Here is a 16,156-nt window from a genome sequence, read left to right as displayed (position 1 = left end):
ATTGATAGAGAGGGAGGGAGTGTAGGGGTGGGGAAGAGACAGCCTTTTCAGTACTTCAAATGCCTGGATTCCCTTTCAGATCCACTGTCTTGCTGCCTCAGTTTCCCCACTGTTGGTGCTGGCTGACATCTTGATTGCAAGTTTGCCAAATAGCCATGCGCCTGGAGGAGGCCTGCGGAGCTTAGGACACGTCTCCTCTCCCTGGCTGTCTCCAGGGCCAGCCCTCCCTCCCTGAGGCTGTTTGCTCAGTTCAGCTCCAGCACTCCTCCCACCGCCCCAGCCCCTGCTGCTCTCTGCTCTTTCACCAGCCGAACAAGACATTCCGTCCTTAAATGGCTTAAATGGCGGCCTCCTCTCCTTCCTGACCTGGAGGACAGGGACCTTCCTTGGGGAGAAGAGTGGCCCTGTGGAGCTGTGACCTGGATGGCAGCTGTTAGGCCTGCCTCAGGGACTGGGGTCCCCTGGATTCCCTGTACCTGCCTGGGCATTTTCCCTGAGTGTGGAAGGGCAGTGCCCAGCCCTGTGATGTGTGGAGGGACCCAGATGTGTGGACACCGATGGGCAAGGAGGGGCATCCTTAAGCCCATAAAGGGAGAGGGGTCATATTAGTATCCACTGTGTCCAAAGGACACCCCCTGAATCCTTCCCTGGGCTGCATGGGTGAGTATGGGCAGTGCTAGAAAAAGTTCTGCCTTTGCCCTGTGTGCCCTGGGACTGGGAGAATGCTGAGTGATGCCAGGTGGTCAGGGCTCCTAAAGGCCCTGGGCTGGGAGCGGATATTGGAGGGACTGAGGGTTGGGAACTTCTAGGTGAGGGGCCCAGGGGTGGGTGGCAGGGATCAGGTGTCTACCGTGAGAGGGGAGCTATGCAGACAGGTGTTTAAAATATCCTGGGGATCAAGATGTGGCAGAAGTGCCAATAATGCCAGGGCTCCTGGTTCAGAGGCCTCAGCTTGCCTAGCAGGTGCCCTCTCTGGCCTGGCCAGCCCACCACCTCTCTCTGGGTCCAGAAAGGACACCTCCCTTCCATGGGCCTGGGGCGTGAGGGCTCAGAGTCTGCCCAGGCCATGCCTCACTGCTGGGCTGGCCATGCTCCTGTGCCCAGCCCCTGGGGCCTGTTCCTTGGGCAGGCTGGGGCTATTTTTGGGATCGGGCTGGGGCTCTGGGGCTGGTTTCAGATGTTCCAATGTGAACAGGAGAAAATGGGAACAGATGGCTGGAGGGTTCCGATCAGCAGGTCCTGCTGGGAGCAAGTTATTTTTAGGGCCTTGTTAACCCTTTGGGGGCTTGTGGGGCCACCCTGAGAGGTAGAGCCCTCTCTAGTTGAGAAGAGAACAGGTCTTCTCCCTGGACCCCTTGCTTTCCAGTACCGCTTGTCAGTTCTTTCTGTCCCAGACTCTCCACTCTTCAAAGAGGTCCATGCAAGAGAGTAAGCTCCAGCAGGTCTCAGCCCAAACACTGCAGGTGACTGCCATGGGGTCAGGCAGGGAGAGGGGCGCCTGGAGAGGGGAGGCTGGCCATCGTTGAAGAGATAGCCCCCTTTACTCATCTGGGGTTTTGAGACCTGGACTAAAAGGGTGGACAGCCACTCTCTGGGTTCATGCTCTGGGTTTGAGTGTAGCAGTGAGCCCAGGGATGCCCAGGGGTGTGTTCGCAGAAGGAGCTGGCCTCTGCAAGGAGGACAGAGGAAAACACAAGTCTTTGTACTTGGTACCACTAATGTGATGCCCATGGGCCCCGCTGGGGCAAATATCTGGACAATGTCCACCTTTACCAAATGTTCATGTATTTGGGTGCTATGGCAGGCGGTAAAGATGGGTACATCAGTGCAGAGGTGGTTTGACAAGGGCTGGTATGTCTTAGGCATTCTGTTAGTTTCACTACTATTATCTCACTCTATAAAATTATCCTCATTTTGCAGATGAGGAAACTGAGGCTCAGAGGGATGAAGGGTTGGACAAAGCCACATAGCTCAGAAGGGGCAGGTTGTGACTGACACTCTGTCTGCCTGACTGCAAATTCAGTTCCCATTCCACTGTGCCACACTGCTGGGGTCCCAACCCTAGGGTGAGGCTGCCATGTAGGGGACCTCCTCAGAGAGCAGGTTTATGGAATGGGCATGGGAAAGACGGCCTGGGGGCAGGGGACCCTGCCTGTCCCTGATTTCACAATCCCCTAAGCCCTTCTTGCCTGCGGGTGCCAGGACTGACACCAGAAACCCCATTTGGCCTTCCTGTCTCCCTTGCAGGAGGATCACAGGCACACATCCTGTCTCATCACCCCCAGCCCCTCCCAGTCCTGGCCCACATGCCCCTGCTTCCTGGAGGGTCATGGCAGTCTGGATGTCAACGTGGGCTAAGCTCTAAACTCGAGGGCCCTCCAGGTGCTGCTAGCGCCAAGAGTTCGGGCCAGCAGGCGAGGTTAGGGGGCTGGGAGGATGTCTGTGCCTCTGGCAGTACCTGGGGGAGAGAGCAGGCGTTGGGTGAGGTCCCGCCCACCCCGTGGAACACTGGCTGTGCCAGCAGTCTGCGGCACTCCACTCCTCCCACAATGGCCCCATTGTTCCCAGCAGCCAGGCAGTTTGGAGGAGGTTCCTTGGCCACCCCTACCCCCCTAAATAGGGGCCACATTAACCCCTTGGAGGACTGAGGCCAGGTGAGGGCCCACAGGGATCTGCCCTGCCCATCTCACCCTACTCTGGGAGCCCAGGCTTGGGAAGTCACCTTCTACCTACATGTACACAGCAACAGGCCACCTCCTGAGATCAGGGTCTCCCACGGGGTAAGGAGGAGCACCTAGACCCTCTCCCACCCCCATCCTGGTACAGGTGCCAGGGGGCAGGAAGTGCCAGTGGGGTGGCAGGCAGGGGACTAGATATATTTGGGCCGGTGGGGCTAATTCCAGCCACCACCGCCTGCCCTATTGGCTCCTGAGCTCCTTTCCTTCCTGTGAAACCAGAGCTGGGTTGGGCCTAGGTCAGGATTTCGGTGGATTTAAAGAGGCAGCACCATCCCTGCCAGCCTGGCTTCCTTTCCCCCTCCCCAGGTAGGGTGTGGGGCAGAGAGAGGACTAGAGAGCTTCTTGCTCCTCCCTTGTCCTGGGCCAACCCCTGGCCCTTGCCTCTGTTGGGGTACAAGGCTTCTGGCACTCCTCTCTCCCAGAGCCCTGGGCGGGTGGGGTGGGCGGGGGTGGGCTGTGGTTTCCTGTGTTGGCTGTTTGTGCCTGGCCCAGAGTGCCCGCTGCCTGCCTGGGCTTCCTGCCCTGTCTTGTTTCCTTGTGCCCCCCACCCCCTCTCCACCCTTCCCCACTGTGGGAGGGAGCAGCCAGGGATTGGGCAGCAGTCTTTGGGGGCACCCCATTGCCAGGGCATGATTGCTTCCCAAGGCCTGGCCACATTGGCAATGGCTGTAGAAGCCAAGAGAAGTGAGGTGACCTCAGGCCTGTCTATAGGCAATGCTACTTGTACCTGTGGGCTCTAGAAGGGACAGTATGCAGAATGTACCCCCCCCCAGCCCCAAGCACCCCATTCAAAGATCCCAGACTAGGAAGGCCTGGGAGCAGGAGTTTCCATGGCCCTCTAGAGTTGGGGTTGTCTGACATTACCCTGGGGCTGCAGGTAGGGTGGAGTTGGAAACTCCCAGGCAAAACCTCCCAAGCAAAAATGGTTGATTTGCATGGCCTCCTTTGGCACTGGGTGGGGGGAAGTGGAGAGAGCTGCTAGGAACCAGGGCCAGGGGGAGGCCCCCCAAGCCTGGAAGTCCCCACATAGAGGGTCCTGGAGCAACACCTTGGTCCCTGAGCAGATTTCCTGCTGGGCTATGAATCCTTGACCTCCCCACCCGGCTGAGTCACCAGCTCAGGAAGAGGAAGTGACCTGAGTGGTAGAGGAGAGCTTCTAAGGACCAACAGAGTCCTGACACCCTGGAGAAAGGGGTTTTGGGACCTTGTTGCTCCTCAGTGCTGGATCTCCCTGAACCAGAGGCCAAGGGTCTCACCATACCCATCGCTCCCAGCAGGGGGTCCTGACAGCACATTTTCCTCTCTGGTCTTGTCTGCCCCCTGCATGTGGAAGCGTGGACCCTTCAGTGAACCCTCCATAGAGCTTTCTCACTGCCTCTTTCTGAGCTAGGCAATGAGACTGGTGGGCTAGCTGGTGAACCAAGTAGAGGCTCCCAGCTCAGGGGCAGCTGGAAATAGGCATGTTGCCACTGGACGTGCGAGTGCTGCCCTACCTGTGGCAGTTCTGTGTTGAGCAGAGCTTGATGTCACACCTGGAGGCTCTGGGCTCTGGGCATGGGAGCTTCCCTTGTCTCCCTCCCCCAGCTGGGGGCAAGCCCACTGCAACACTTAGGTTGCCAGCTCCTCGCCCTCGTGTCACACAGAGGGGGCAAATGATCTCAGGCTCTTTGTCTCAGTCGCCTCCTCTGGGCACATTCTCCTGGGTATGCCCCTGGCCTTTCACTCAGGTGACTCGCACCTGCTCCCTGTTTGTGCACACGTTACCCCTCCTCACCTACCCCTAAGAGGGGGCCACAGTGATGTGTTCCCAGAGCCCCATCGCTCTGCTTTCTCTACCTCAGGGGCTCCTAGCCTGACACTAGGAAGCCCCCTTCACTCATTTAAAAACTGCAAGGGCCAGGAACCAGCCCTCCTGCCTCCCCTGGCCAGGCCTTCCAGGTGTCTTCTGGGACTGTGCGTGGTGGAGGAGGAGGGGTCTTTGGAAGCTGAGGCAGACTCCTGAGGGGTAAAGGGGGGAGGTGTGAGATGGGAAAGTCCTGACTCATGCATGCTTGACTCAGCTCGCCCTGCAGCTGGGTGGGAGAGGGGGTGGAGTCCTAGAGGGGAGGGTGACTGACTCTAAGATGTTTCTGGGGAGGAGCCTAGGCCTGGCTGGCCACCGGAGAGGACTAATTTTCTAACAGCCCCTCCTCCCCAAATTATGACAGGTCCCCAGTTTTTGAGGCTGTAAACATAGGAGGTAATGGGTGACCCTTGCTCTGCCCCTTCCTGTCCCCCTTACAGGGGCCCAGGCACTGTGGCTGCAATGGGGGCAGCCCACCCATCTGGCTCAGAGTAGTCATGAGGGCGGGCAGGTGTCACTGCAGTGTCTGGAAGGATGGTCCTAGCACTGCCACGCACTGGTTACGTGACCCAAGAGCACAGCACTTCCTTTTCCCAGACTTCAGTTTCCTCATTGTGACATGAGGTAGATAGTTTGGGGAATGAGCGAGGTGGTGAAGGTGAGAGCCTGAGGTGCATGTCAGCTGTAGGTCTGCCCCTAAGCCCAGGTGTCTCCTGTGACTCCTGCCTGGGGCTTCCCTGGTTGTGATGCAGGAGACCGGGGTGGCAGGCTGCTTCCCAGCTAGGCCCTGGACTTTGGAACGTTTCCCTGAGAAGCCTTCCTGGTCAGGGACAGAGCTGGAGTGGGGACGCCAATGTGCCCTAGGGTTAAACTGAGGTTAGGCTCCCACGGGGTGACAGGTGGGCCCCCTCACCTTGAGGTCCCAGCGCAGCCGGGCAGGGAGCAGCGGAGTGTGCACCCGTGTCTGGCTGGGCCTGTCACCAGGACAAAGCTCCTGGGCCCAAGACTCCACCCCTTCCCTCCCCCACCTTTAACCGGGCTGAGCTGCTGGTGGGTGGGCGGTATGGAGACGAGGGGGGAGCCGGGGCAGGGGGTGGTTGGGTGAGGCTTCTGTGTCTGTATAAGTCTGTTGCTGTATCTATGGCCGTGTGTGTTTCTTTGTGACTACCAGGCTCAACTTTCTACGGCTCCCTTGTGGCCGGCCTCAGTCTTTGCATCTGTTCAATGAGTCGGGCAGCTCCCACTCAGCCCTGGGGCGGCCTGGGCGTCCGCGCGCGCCCCAGGCCGTCTCAGCGGTTCTTGCTCGGGCCAGTGCTTCCCTCGCCCTCGGGCACACCTCCGCGGGTTGGGCGTGAGCGCGCCTCTGGTTTCCTGGGTTCCGTGCGTGTCTTTGTCTCCCTGTCCACGTGTGAGCTGTGAGTGTGTGAGAGTCAGACTTCAGCTGCCTGTGGGTCTCTACGCCCCTGCCCGGAGGCGCCCAGGGCTCGCCGAGCCTCTGCCGGGCTGGCGCACGCCCATGCCCTCGCGGGACTTGTCCGTGTGTCTGTCCGCGCGCGCGCGCGCAGGGCCTGGAGAACCACGCTGCAGCCCTGTCCGCCTCCCGCTTGCTAGCTCGCTGTCTCGCTGGCTGTCGCTCGCTCGCTCTGCCTCTCCGCCCGGGCTCTGCTGAAGGGGGCGGGGTGGGGGTGCTGGCGGGGGGAGGGGAGGCTCCTGCATTCTTGCGGTCGGGGAGGAATCTGAGCCAGCGTTACTGGTCTCCAGAAGAGCCCAGCTGCAGCCCCGGGGCCCCGCCAGGCCTCTCGCTGCCCGCCCGGGCCTGCTGGGATGGGCACGGGCTAGGCCTCGAGCTGGGGGCGGGGTGGGACATTGCCCCCCCACCCCCGGGCCCCCTCCCCGCCTGGAGAGCCCCGGGGCAGGGCGCAGCGCTGGGGGCGGGACGCCAGGGGTTCCCCACCCTGGGTGAGGGGCACGTCTGGGAGCGGGAGTCCCTCCCAGGGGCCAGAGCAGACCTCACAGCTGCCCCACGGGGCACCCTTGCAACCCAGTCTTTTAGTGAATTCTGCCTCTGCTGCCCGTGGAGGGGGGGAAGCTTGGTAGAGACTGCAAGCTCCCTGAGGGCAAGGTGCGGGAGGGATGGGAACAAGACTGGCCTCTAGGATCAAGACCCCATCTCGTAGTCCTCCCTTTCCAGTCCCACCCTACCCTATCCAGTTCCCTAGTCCCAGGGCTGTTGGGTCCTCCCTTCTCCCCTCCCCCTCTCACACCCCCTCCCCAAGTCACGAGTTTTCTCTTTGGGGCTTGTTGCTGCAGTCCGTGCTCCAGTACCGAGTACCTGGCTGGGCCCTGGGCACGCACAGGGGCCGTAGCCCCACTGTGTGTGGGAGCCATGAGGATCCTGGCTAACAAGACAAGGTGTGTGGGTGTCGTGGAGGGCGGGACGTGTGTGTGGAGTGTGGGGAAGGGAAAGGCCCAGGCTGTGCGGGCTTGGAGAGCTAGCCCCCCTGGGCACCTGGCTCCCCGGCCACCAGTGGGCTCCAGGGGTTAGCACGGGAAGGCCTGGACCAGTCAGGAGCCGCAGCCAGCCTTGGTGCCTGGGCCCAGGGGGCAGAGGGCACTGGCAGCCAGCTATGCCTGCTGCTTCTCCTGGTCCCTTCTCGGTCTTCCCTCCTTAAAATGGCTTGAGCAGACTCCTGCCCGCCCTACTGTGGGGTCGGATGGCAGCCCCTGGCCTCAGTCTAGCTGGGGGTGGGAACAGGAGTTGGGGGCGGCGCCTGCCTCCCTCCTCCTCCCCAGGAGAAGCCGGCAGACAGGGCCAGGCGGCAGCAGCAGGACAGCAGAACTGAAATAAATCTGAGCTGGTGTGGAATGAGGGGGGATAAATATCCTCTCCCGTGATGTGATCTTTCCAGCGGCTATTAATAGGTCTCCGGGGAGGGGGAGGCGGCGGGGGGAGCGGGCTGGAGCTTAAAGGGCCCGCAGCCTAGGCTGCAGGAATCCTTGGCTTCAAGCTGCACTCCCTTCTGCTTGACACACCGCTCCCCTCCCCCTTTCTCCTGCTCCTGCCTGCCGGCCCACCCTCTTCAGGGCTTCCCCTCCAGCTCTAGTGAGCTTTCTGGACCAGTGGGTACCACTCCTGGGTGTGCTTTTCCCCACCTCCCCTGGGGAATGGGACTGGGGCATGAGCAGTGACCCCCAGGTCCTGTGTCCCTTCTCTGTTGATGTTGGGACACCTGGGAGTTCAGGTTTGAGACCTTGGAAGGAGTCTGAAGACAGCAAACCCTAGAAGAGAGGATGCTTGAGTTCTGTTCAGGTGCTAGAGGAGAGGGGTGGCCTCAGAAGCTTGCAAGTCTGATGGATGTTGGGGCTGGGGGTGGGTAGATTCTGCCAACTCAAAGCCCTGGTTTTCATTGTAATTGGAAGTGGAGGGGGCATCAGCCCTTGTCTGAGGGGCCATAGGAGGAGTGAATAGCTGGTGGTCTTGAGATGCCACTCAGCTCCCCTCCCCTCTTTAGGTGAGGCAGGATGGGGCAATTAAAGCGCAAGCATGGGTAGCCCCTAGCAAGATTAACTTTTCACATCTCTCCTACCTTCTCCCAGGTTACCCCACCCCAGGAGGAGAGAAGCTCCAGGGAGCCCGCCGCTGTCCCCTCGCGGCCACTGCCCCCCTGCCCCAGCCAAGCCAATGCACCCAGAAAATAAATTGACCAATCATGGCAAGACAGGGAATGGCGGGGCCCAATCCCAGCACCAGAATGTGAACCAAGGACCCACCTGCAACCTGGGCTCAAAGGGCGTGGGGGCGGGGAACCATGGGGCCAAGGCCAACCAGATCTCACCTAGCAACTCAAGTCTGAAGAACCCCCAGGCAGGGGTGCCCCCTTTCAGCTCACTCAAGGGCAAGGTGAAGAGGGAACGGAGCGTGTCTGTGGACTCTGGAGAGCAACGAGAGGCTGGAACCCCGTCCTTGGATTCAGAGGCCAAAGGTACCCCATTTCCTGATCCCTGAGACCCTAGCATCCTCCACAGTCCAAGGCCTGAATGTGCTGTGCTGGGAGACCATCTGTCTGCCCTCCTCAGCCAGTCCTCATCCCTGCTCTTCTCCAGCATTTATGCATGGGCATGTTTTCTCTTACCTCTTCACATCCGACAACCAGGTCTTGGGCAGGGTGCCACCTATGGCGGGGTCACATGGAGTGATGGGGCTTCTAATCTCATCCCCCCTGCTTTCCCTCCAGTACTCAAGAGGGGGAGAGGGGGATGCTCTGGGGTGAGAAGCAGACCCTCACACCTCCCAGGAGCCTCCTGGTATCCTGCCTGGTGGGAGCGTTTGGGAGCAGGCAGCTTCCCCCTCCCTTCCCGCCCCCCCTAATTAGAACCAGTTGTGGTTGGTGTGGTTGGGGATTATGCTGTGCTTGGTGTTGGGGGGGAGGGGAGACAGGCAGCCGGGGCTATAGAGAGAAATCAGAAACAAATGGTGGTGTGGTGGGGGCCAAGGGCTGGCAAAGTGCCCACCATGGCCTGGGCAGTGCCCTCGGGTGGGGCATCTTAGAGAATGGGTCTGGGAGGGACCCTGGGCGTCGGAGGACAGGGCCTCTGGGCACTCAGTCTTACCCCTGCTTGCCTTTGTCCTGCCTGGGCAGAGGTGGCACCCAGGAGTAAGCGGCGCTGTGTGCTGGAGCGGAAGCAGCCATACAGTGGGGACGAATGGTGCTCTGGACCCGACAGCGAGGAGGACGACAAGCCCATTGGGGCCACCCACAGTGAGTGCCCACTGATGCCAACTTGCTGTGGCCCCGTGGTGCCCTGGGGGATGGTGCCCAGACGGAGCCTCCTTCTCCTTACCTGGGACTGGAGAGGACTGAGGCTGGCCAGGAGCCCAGGCTCCTTCTTTCCTGTCCCACCTCTCAGACTGTCCCTTTCTGCACTGTGACAGCCCAGCCCCTGCCTTCTGGGTGTTCTGTGGCGTCCTCTCCCTGGGGACTTGAGGTGGGGTGGGGTTCCCTCAGGTGGCCACCATCACCTACGCCTCTGCCCACTAATTCCTGGCCTATGCTGCCACCTACTGGCCAGCAGAGGGAGGGCGGTGAAGGTCCAGCCTCCCCGGGAGCTGACAGTTGGCTCCGCTGTGCAAAGCCATGCTAAGCCTGGGTGTGAGCTGACCCTTGGCTGTGTCTCTGGCACCCTTCCTTAACCTCTGATTGACTCGGGACAAGTACCCAGGCTGCGTCACCAGGACAAGGGGTGGGCGCGGATGGTGCCCACCCCTCTTGGTCTTGTATTGATCCGTGTATGTTTGGGCCTTCTGTGAGTGAGCCACGCACACCCCCTGCCCCTGGGAAGCTCATACTCATTTATGTGGTATTTTCCCTCAGAGCTTACTTCTGTTTGGGGGCAGAGATAACTTAATGTGTAAGAAAGTGGCCAGAGAATGTTCAATCGTGAACTTCTTGAAGGCAGGGACCATAGAAATAAGAAAGAAGAAAGTATGCTGGACATGTCATTTTATTTAATCCTTACAACAGTGCTGCGAGGCAGGTGTTGTTGTGATGCTTGTTGCAGAGGAAAGAGTTAGCAAATGTTGAGGAGTGAGCGGACCATGTCTGTGGAGGTGGGGGATGGGGATTTAAATGCCATCCAGTCCCAGGACTTGCCCCCACCCGTGGGCCTAACTAGTGGTCTCTGAGCCTCTGCCTGCCCCCCAGGACAGACATCCCGCACCCCCCACCCCTGCAACCCCCGGTTCACTTTTATAACTCGAGACTGCACTGTTGTAGAAACCTAAGAAGGCACAGGAAAACACAAAGAGGAAATTGCTGACATCCCATACCTGGGCAACCGTTGTGACAATTTTAATTGTACTGCCATTGGATTGTTGAAGAGTCCTTAACAGAGGGACAGTCTAACACAGACGTTAATAGCATGGGCTCTATGATCAGGCTGCCTTGATTTGCGCCCTAGGTTATTCATGTAAATTTGGGAAAGGGCCTCGGTTTTCTCATCTATAAAAATGTTATTTACCTCATAGGGCTGGTATGAGGAGTAAATGAGTTCATACATGTAACATACTTAGAACAGGGTTAGCTTTTTTGTTGTTGTCATTGTACTAGAAAGTTCCTTATTGAACTGAACCCTGCCTCCCTCCCCATAGCTCGTATCCAAGAGCCTTGTTGTAGGTACTGAGTATACACCTTCTCTGTCCCCAGGCGGCCCTCACACACTGAGGTCAGCTCTGAGATCCCCCCAGACTTCTGCCTGTGTACTTCTGTGCAAAATTGGAGCGGCAGGGTCCCCTCCATTATGATCTGCCAGGAATGGTCTATCCAAGGAGGAGAGCCTGACATTGGGCCCATGGGAAGGTGGCTGCTGTCCTGGCTCAAGTTTAGAGGTGGAGTTTTGTTCTGCCACCCACACTGGAGCTCCATGGCCTGATTATAACTCACGGCAACCTCAAACTCCTGGGCTCAAGTGATCCTCCTGCCTCAACCTCCCTAGTAGCTGGGACTACAGGTGTGGGCCACCACACCTGGGTAATTTAAAAAAAAATTTTGTACAGATGGGGTCTCACTGTGTTGCTCAGCCTGGTCTCAAACTCCTGGCCTCAAGCAACCCCTCCCACCTCAGCCTTCCAGAGTGCTGGGATTACAGATGTGAGCCACTGTGCCCAGCCAAGCAATTTTTCCTATATTAACTGAGAATGCTGCCATTTACTGTCTGCAGGTCAGGCGCTTTGACTTGTTTTTCTTGGCATGGGAATGGGCCTGCCACTCACCTAGACCCATTTATGACCAATTATAGATTTTATTTTTGGCATACATTTTTGGGGTACAGGTGCCATTTTGTTACATGGTGTAGTGGTGAAATCAGGGCTTTTAGGGTGTCCGCCAACCCAAATAAGACATATGGTACCCATTAAGTCATTTTTCATCATCATCCTCCTCTGTCCCCTGTGGATCTTTTCTAGGCTAAGACTTAGAGTGAGGTTTGTCACCATGGAACCAAACTTCTCTTGATGCTGAGGGTGGCTGGTCTGTCCTGGGAGTGTTCCCAGTATGCCCACCTTTTCTAACTCTCTGTTTTTCAAATTGATCTTTTACTTTGACATAGTTCTGAACTTGCTGATAAAAAATATATTTCTCTGGCATGCCCCCTGTGCAAGGCGGGGGTTAGTGTTTCCATTTTGTAGATGAAGCAGCTTAGAGGGAGGATGTGTCTTATTCGTAAAATGACAAAGTCAGTCGGTTTGCATCATCAGTTTGTGAAGCCTCCTTCCTCGGGGTCACTAGAGGGGGTGTGTGCACATGTGCGATGACAGGAGGGTGAGCTCAGGGCAGGATTTGGAGTCCTGCCCTGGGTTCGGATCCTGGCTCTGCACTAGCTGGCTGTGTAACTATGGGCGAGTGACTTATTTCCTCCTTTGTAAAGTGGAGTGTGTGGCACATTCCTCCCAGGGGTGTGTTGATTAGATAAAATGACACCTGTTGAGTGCCCAGTGGAATGCTGGGCACATGGAGGCCCACTGGAAAGGGCTGCATGCGCCCTCCCCTCCTCTCCACATGGTCACCAACCTTGCCATCCTGGTCAAAGACTGATCTAGAGCGAGTAAGTGTGGAAACCAGGCTGGGGAGAGCACCGGATTGCAGCAGCAAGTGACCCTGGGGCACGCGCCTTACAGCGCGTGAGCCTCCCTGGGAAGGGGGTACCAGCTGGGTCTCCTCCCTGCATCTGGGCCACTCACCCGCTCTCCCTCTCCTCTGTCCTCACGCAGATTGTAATGTAGCAGACCCAGCCATGGCGGCCCCACCGCTGGGTCCTGGCCAAACTGCCCAACTGCCCCTCAGCGAGAGCAGCGCACCAGGCCCCCCACATGGGCCCCCTCCAGGTCTCCGGCCTGATGCCCCTGGGGCCGGGGGCGGGGGTGTCCCCGGAAAGCCTCCCTCACAGTTTGTGTACGTCTTCACCACCCACCTGGCCAACACGTAAGTGCCTCGGGGAAGCCAAGTTCACTCTGGCCGGGCAGCACCCCTCAGCCTGGGGTCCTGAGGGGGCTTGTGGCAGGGGGTGGGAGTGAGCCGGGGGAGGGGGTGGGCTCCCTCCTGCCCCCCTGTCTGAGTCCTGCGCCTGACCGTCTGGTGCAGGGCTGCAGAGGCCGTGCTGCAGGGCCGGGCGGACTCCATCCTCGCCTACCACCAGCAGAACGTGCCTCGGGCCAAGCTTGACCAGGTGAGCGTGGTGCCCGGAGGGGCAACCTCACAGGCCCGGGCATGGCGCCTCCATGAACAGCGGGTGGGTGGGACATCCCCTTACCTGTCTCACACTCTGCCTTTGTCCTCCTGCAGGCCCCTAAAGTAACCCCCACCCCAGAACCGCTGCCCCTGAGCACACCATCAGCGGGCACCCCGCAGTCCCAGCCACCTCCATTGCCGCCACCACCACCCCCGGCCCCTGGCAGTGCCCCGCCTGCTCTGCCCCCAGAGGGGCCTCCCGAAGACACCAGTCAGGACCTGGCCCCCAACTCGGTGGGAGCTGCCAGCACCGGTGGTGGGGCTGGGGGCACCCACCCGAACACCCCAACGGCTACCACCACCAGCAACCCTCTGCCTCCTGGAGGAGACCCTGGTGGTGCCGCCGGCCCTGCCCTGCTGGGGGAGGCCACCCCCACCGGAAATGGGCAGCGCAACCTGGTGGGCTCGGAGGGTCTGTCCAAAGAGCAGCTGGAGCATCGGGAGCGGTCCCTCCAGACGCTTCGAGACATTGAGCGGCTGCTCCTGCGCAGCGGGGAGACCGAGCCCTTCCTCAAGGGGCCCCCAGGAGGAACGGGCGAGGGGGGCCCGCCAGCACAAGCCCCACCCGCCCCCCAGCAGCCACCCACCGCCCCTCCCAGTGGGCTGAAGAAGTACGAAGAACCCTTGCAGTCCATGATTTCGCAGACGCAGAGCCTGGGGGGGCCCCCGCTGGAGCATGAAGTGCCTGGGCACCCCCCAGGCGGGGACATGGGGCAGCAGATGAACATGATGATGCAGAGGCTGGGCCAGGACAGCCTCACGCCTGAGCAGGTGGCGTGGCGCAAGCTGCAGGAGGAGTACTATGAGGAGAAACGGCGGAAGGAGGAGCAGATCGGTCTGCATGGCGGGCGCCCCCTGCAGGACATGATGGGCCTGGGGGGCATGATGGTGAGAGGGCCCCCGCCGCCCTACCACAGCAAGCCTGCGGATCAGTGGCCGCCCGGGGTGGGCGCACAGCTGCGAGCACCCATGGATGTCCAGGATCCCATGCAGCTCCGGGGCGGACCTCCCTTCCCTGGTCCCCGTTTCCCGGGCAACCAGATACAACGGGTGCCTGGGTTTGGGGGCATGCAGAGTATGCCCATGGAGGTACCCATGAATGCCATGCAGAGGCCTGTGAGGCCAGGCATGGGCTGGACCGAAGACTTGCCCCCTATGGGGGGACCCAGCAATTTTGCCCAGAACACCGTGCCCTACCCAGGTGGGCAAGGGGAAGTGGAGCGATTCATGACCCCTCGGGTCCGGGAGGAGCTGCTGCGGCACCAGTTGCTGGAGAAGCGGTCAATGGGCATGCAGCGTCCCCTGGGCATGGCAGGCGGTGGCATGGGGCAGAGCATGGAGATGGAGCGGATGATGCAGGCGCACCGACAGATCGATCCCGCCATGTTCCCCGGGCAGATGGCTGGTGGCGAGAGCCTGGCAGGTGCTCCCATGGGCATGGAGTTTGCTGGGGGCCGAGGCCTCCTCAGCCCTCCCATGGGGCAGTCTGGGCTGAGGGAGGTGGATCCCCCCATGGGGCCAGGCAACCTCAACATGAACATGAATGTGAACATGAACATGAACATGAACCTGAATGTGCAGATGACCCCGCAGCAGCAGATGCTGATGTCGCAGAAGATGCGGGGCCCCAGCGACATGATGGGGCCCCAGGGCCTCAGTCCTGAGGAGATGGCCCGGGTTCGGGCCCAGAACAGCAGTGGCATGATGGGTGGCCCGCAGAAGATGCTTATGTCTTCACAGTTTCCCAATCAGGGCCAGCAGGGATTCTCTGGGGGCCAGGGATCCTACCAAGCCATGTCCCAGGACATGGGCAATACCCAAGACATGTTCAGCCCTGAGCAAAGCTCAATGCCCATGGGCAACGTGGGCACCACTCGGCTCAGCCACATGCCTCTGCCCCCTGCGTCCAACCCTTCTGGGTCCGTGCATGCAGCCCCCAACCGGGGGCTGGGCAGGCGGCCTTCAGACCTCACCATCAGTATTAATCAGATGGGCTCACCGGGCATGGGGCACCTGAAGTCGCCCACTCTTAGCCAGGTGCACTCACCCCTGGTCACCTCACCCTCCGCCAACCTCAAGTCTCCCCAGACTCCCTCACAGATGGTGCCCTTGCCTTCTGCCAACCCACCAGGACCTCTCAAGTCGCCCCAGGTCCTCAGCTCCTCCCTCAGTGTCCGGTCGCCCACGGGCTCGCCCAGCAGGCTCAAGTCTCCCTCCATGGCGGTGCCTTCTCCAGGCTGGGTCGCCTCCCCCAAGACAGCTATGCCCAGCCCTGGGGTCTCCCAGAACAAGCAGCCGCCTATCAACATGAACTCTTCCACCACCCTGGGCAACATGGAACAGGGTGAGTCAACTGGGCAGGCAAGTGGGTACTGGGCTGCGGCACGGGAAGCCCCCGAGGGGGGTTTCCTTGCGCTGGGGCTGGGCAGTGTGTTAAGGTGTCTGTATCAGGGCACAGAGGTGGGTGAGTCTTCTTGCAGGGCCGATGGTGGCAGCTGTGTTGGCCTTTCTCAGGGGGCATTGTGCTTATCTGCCAGGCATTTAGAGGGGATGTACTTGGGACTTGGGGGTCTTTCCGGCGTCTGAGGCCCTGAGGGTGCAGGGGTTGCTTGAAGACTGGGGGACTGTCGTGATGAAGGAGCCTGTGTCAGTGGGACATAGGCGTGCCTGGAGCATCAGATGGGCATCTGGGGAGCTGACTCTTCCTGAACCCCCGAGTGCGACCACCCGGATCTATCTTCCTCTCCTAGTCACGCCCTGCTCTCTATCTGTCCACTTCTGTAGGTGCCCTCCCGCCTAGCGGCCCCCGGAGCAGCTCCTCGGCGCCTCCCGCCAACCCTCCCAGCAGCCTCATGAACCCCAGCCTACCGTTCACTTCCTCCCCAGACCCCACGCCTTCCCAGAACCCCCTGTCACTGATGATGTCCCAGATGTCCAAGTACGCCATGCCCAGCTCCACCCCGCTCTACCACAATGCCATCAAGACCATCGCCACCTCAGATGATGAGCTGCTGCCTGACCGGCCCCTGCTACCACCCCCACAACCGCCGCAGGGCTCCGGGCCAGGTGTGAGGCCAGGCAGGGGCAGGGGAAGAAGCGCTGATGTGGCGCTGGGAGTGGGGAGAGTGGGCACAGCCAGGAGTCGCCCTGTGGACATGCTGGCTTTTCTGTGCTTCTCAAGGGCCCTGGGGGCGGGGGGGTGAGGTCCCAGGGTGCTGTTCCACCCACTGCAGTCACTCAGTGCCGCCCATCCCAGAGCACTTGAGTGGTCTTGCCAACACCCAGCCATGTGT

The 16,156-nt window shown here is 60.0% G+C and overlaps 1 protein-coding gene across 3 annotated transcripts in view; it reads left to right on the top strand.

The window, feature by feature from the left end:
* The window catches only part of BCL9L (BCL9 like), a 28,268-nt gene that overhangs the window by 8,735 nt on the left and 3,377 nt on the right, over positions 1 to 16,156 (top strand). For 2 of the 3 annotated variants that reach the window (XM_012773591.3, XM_012773589.3), the window contains 7 exons: positions 6,892 to 6,993; positions 8,179 to 8,564; positions 9,222 to 9,341; positions 12,347 to 12,557; positions 12,717 to 12,801; positions 12,918 to 15,207; positions 15,648 to 15,929. In XM_012773591.3, coding sequence (XP_012629045.2) covers positions 6,968 to 6,993; positions 8,179 to 8,564; positions 9,222 to 9,341; positions 12,347 to 12,557; positions 12,717 to 12,801; positions 12,918 to 15,207; positions 15,648 to 15,929 — 3,400 coding nt within the window. In that variant the 5' untranslated portion in view covers positions 6,892 to 6,967. The remainder of the gene's footprint in view (positions 1 to 6,891; positions 6,994 to 8,178; positions 8,565 to 9,221; positions 9,342 to 12,346; positions 12,558 to 12,716; positions 12,802 to 12,917; positions 15,208 to 15,647; positions 15,930 to 16,156) is intronic. The other variant, XM_012773594.3, reaches the window with a different exon arrangement.

Source organism: Microcebus murinus, chromosome 4 (assembly GCF_040939455.1).
Source record: "Microcebus murinus isolate Inina chromosome 4, M.murinus_Inina_mat1.0, whole genome shotgun sequence".
NCBI classification, from domain to species: Eukaryota; Metazoa; Chordata; class Mammalia; order Primates; family Cheirogaleidae; genus Microcebus; species Microcebus murinus.
The sequence above is the reverse complement of the archived record's forward strand: the minus strand, read 5'-3'. Positions and strand labels throughout refer to the sequence as shown.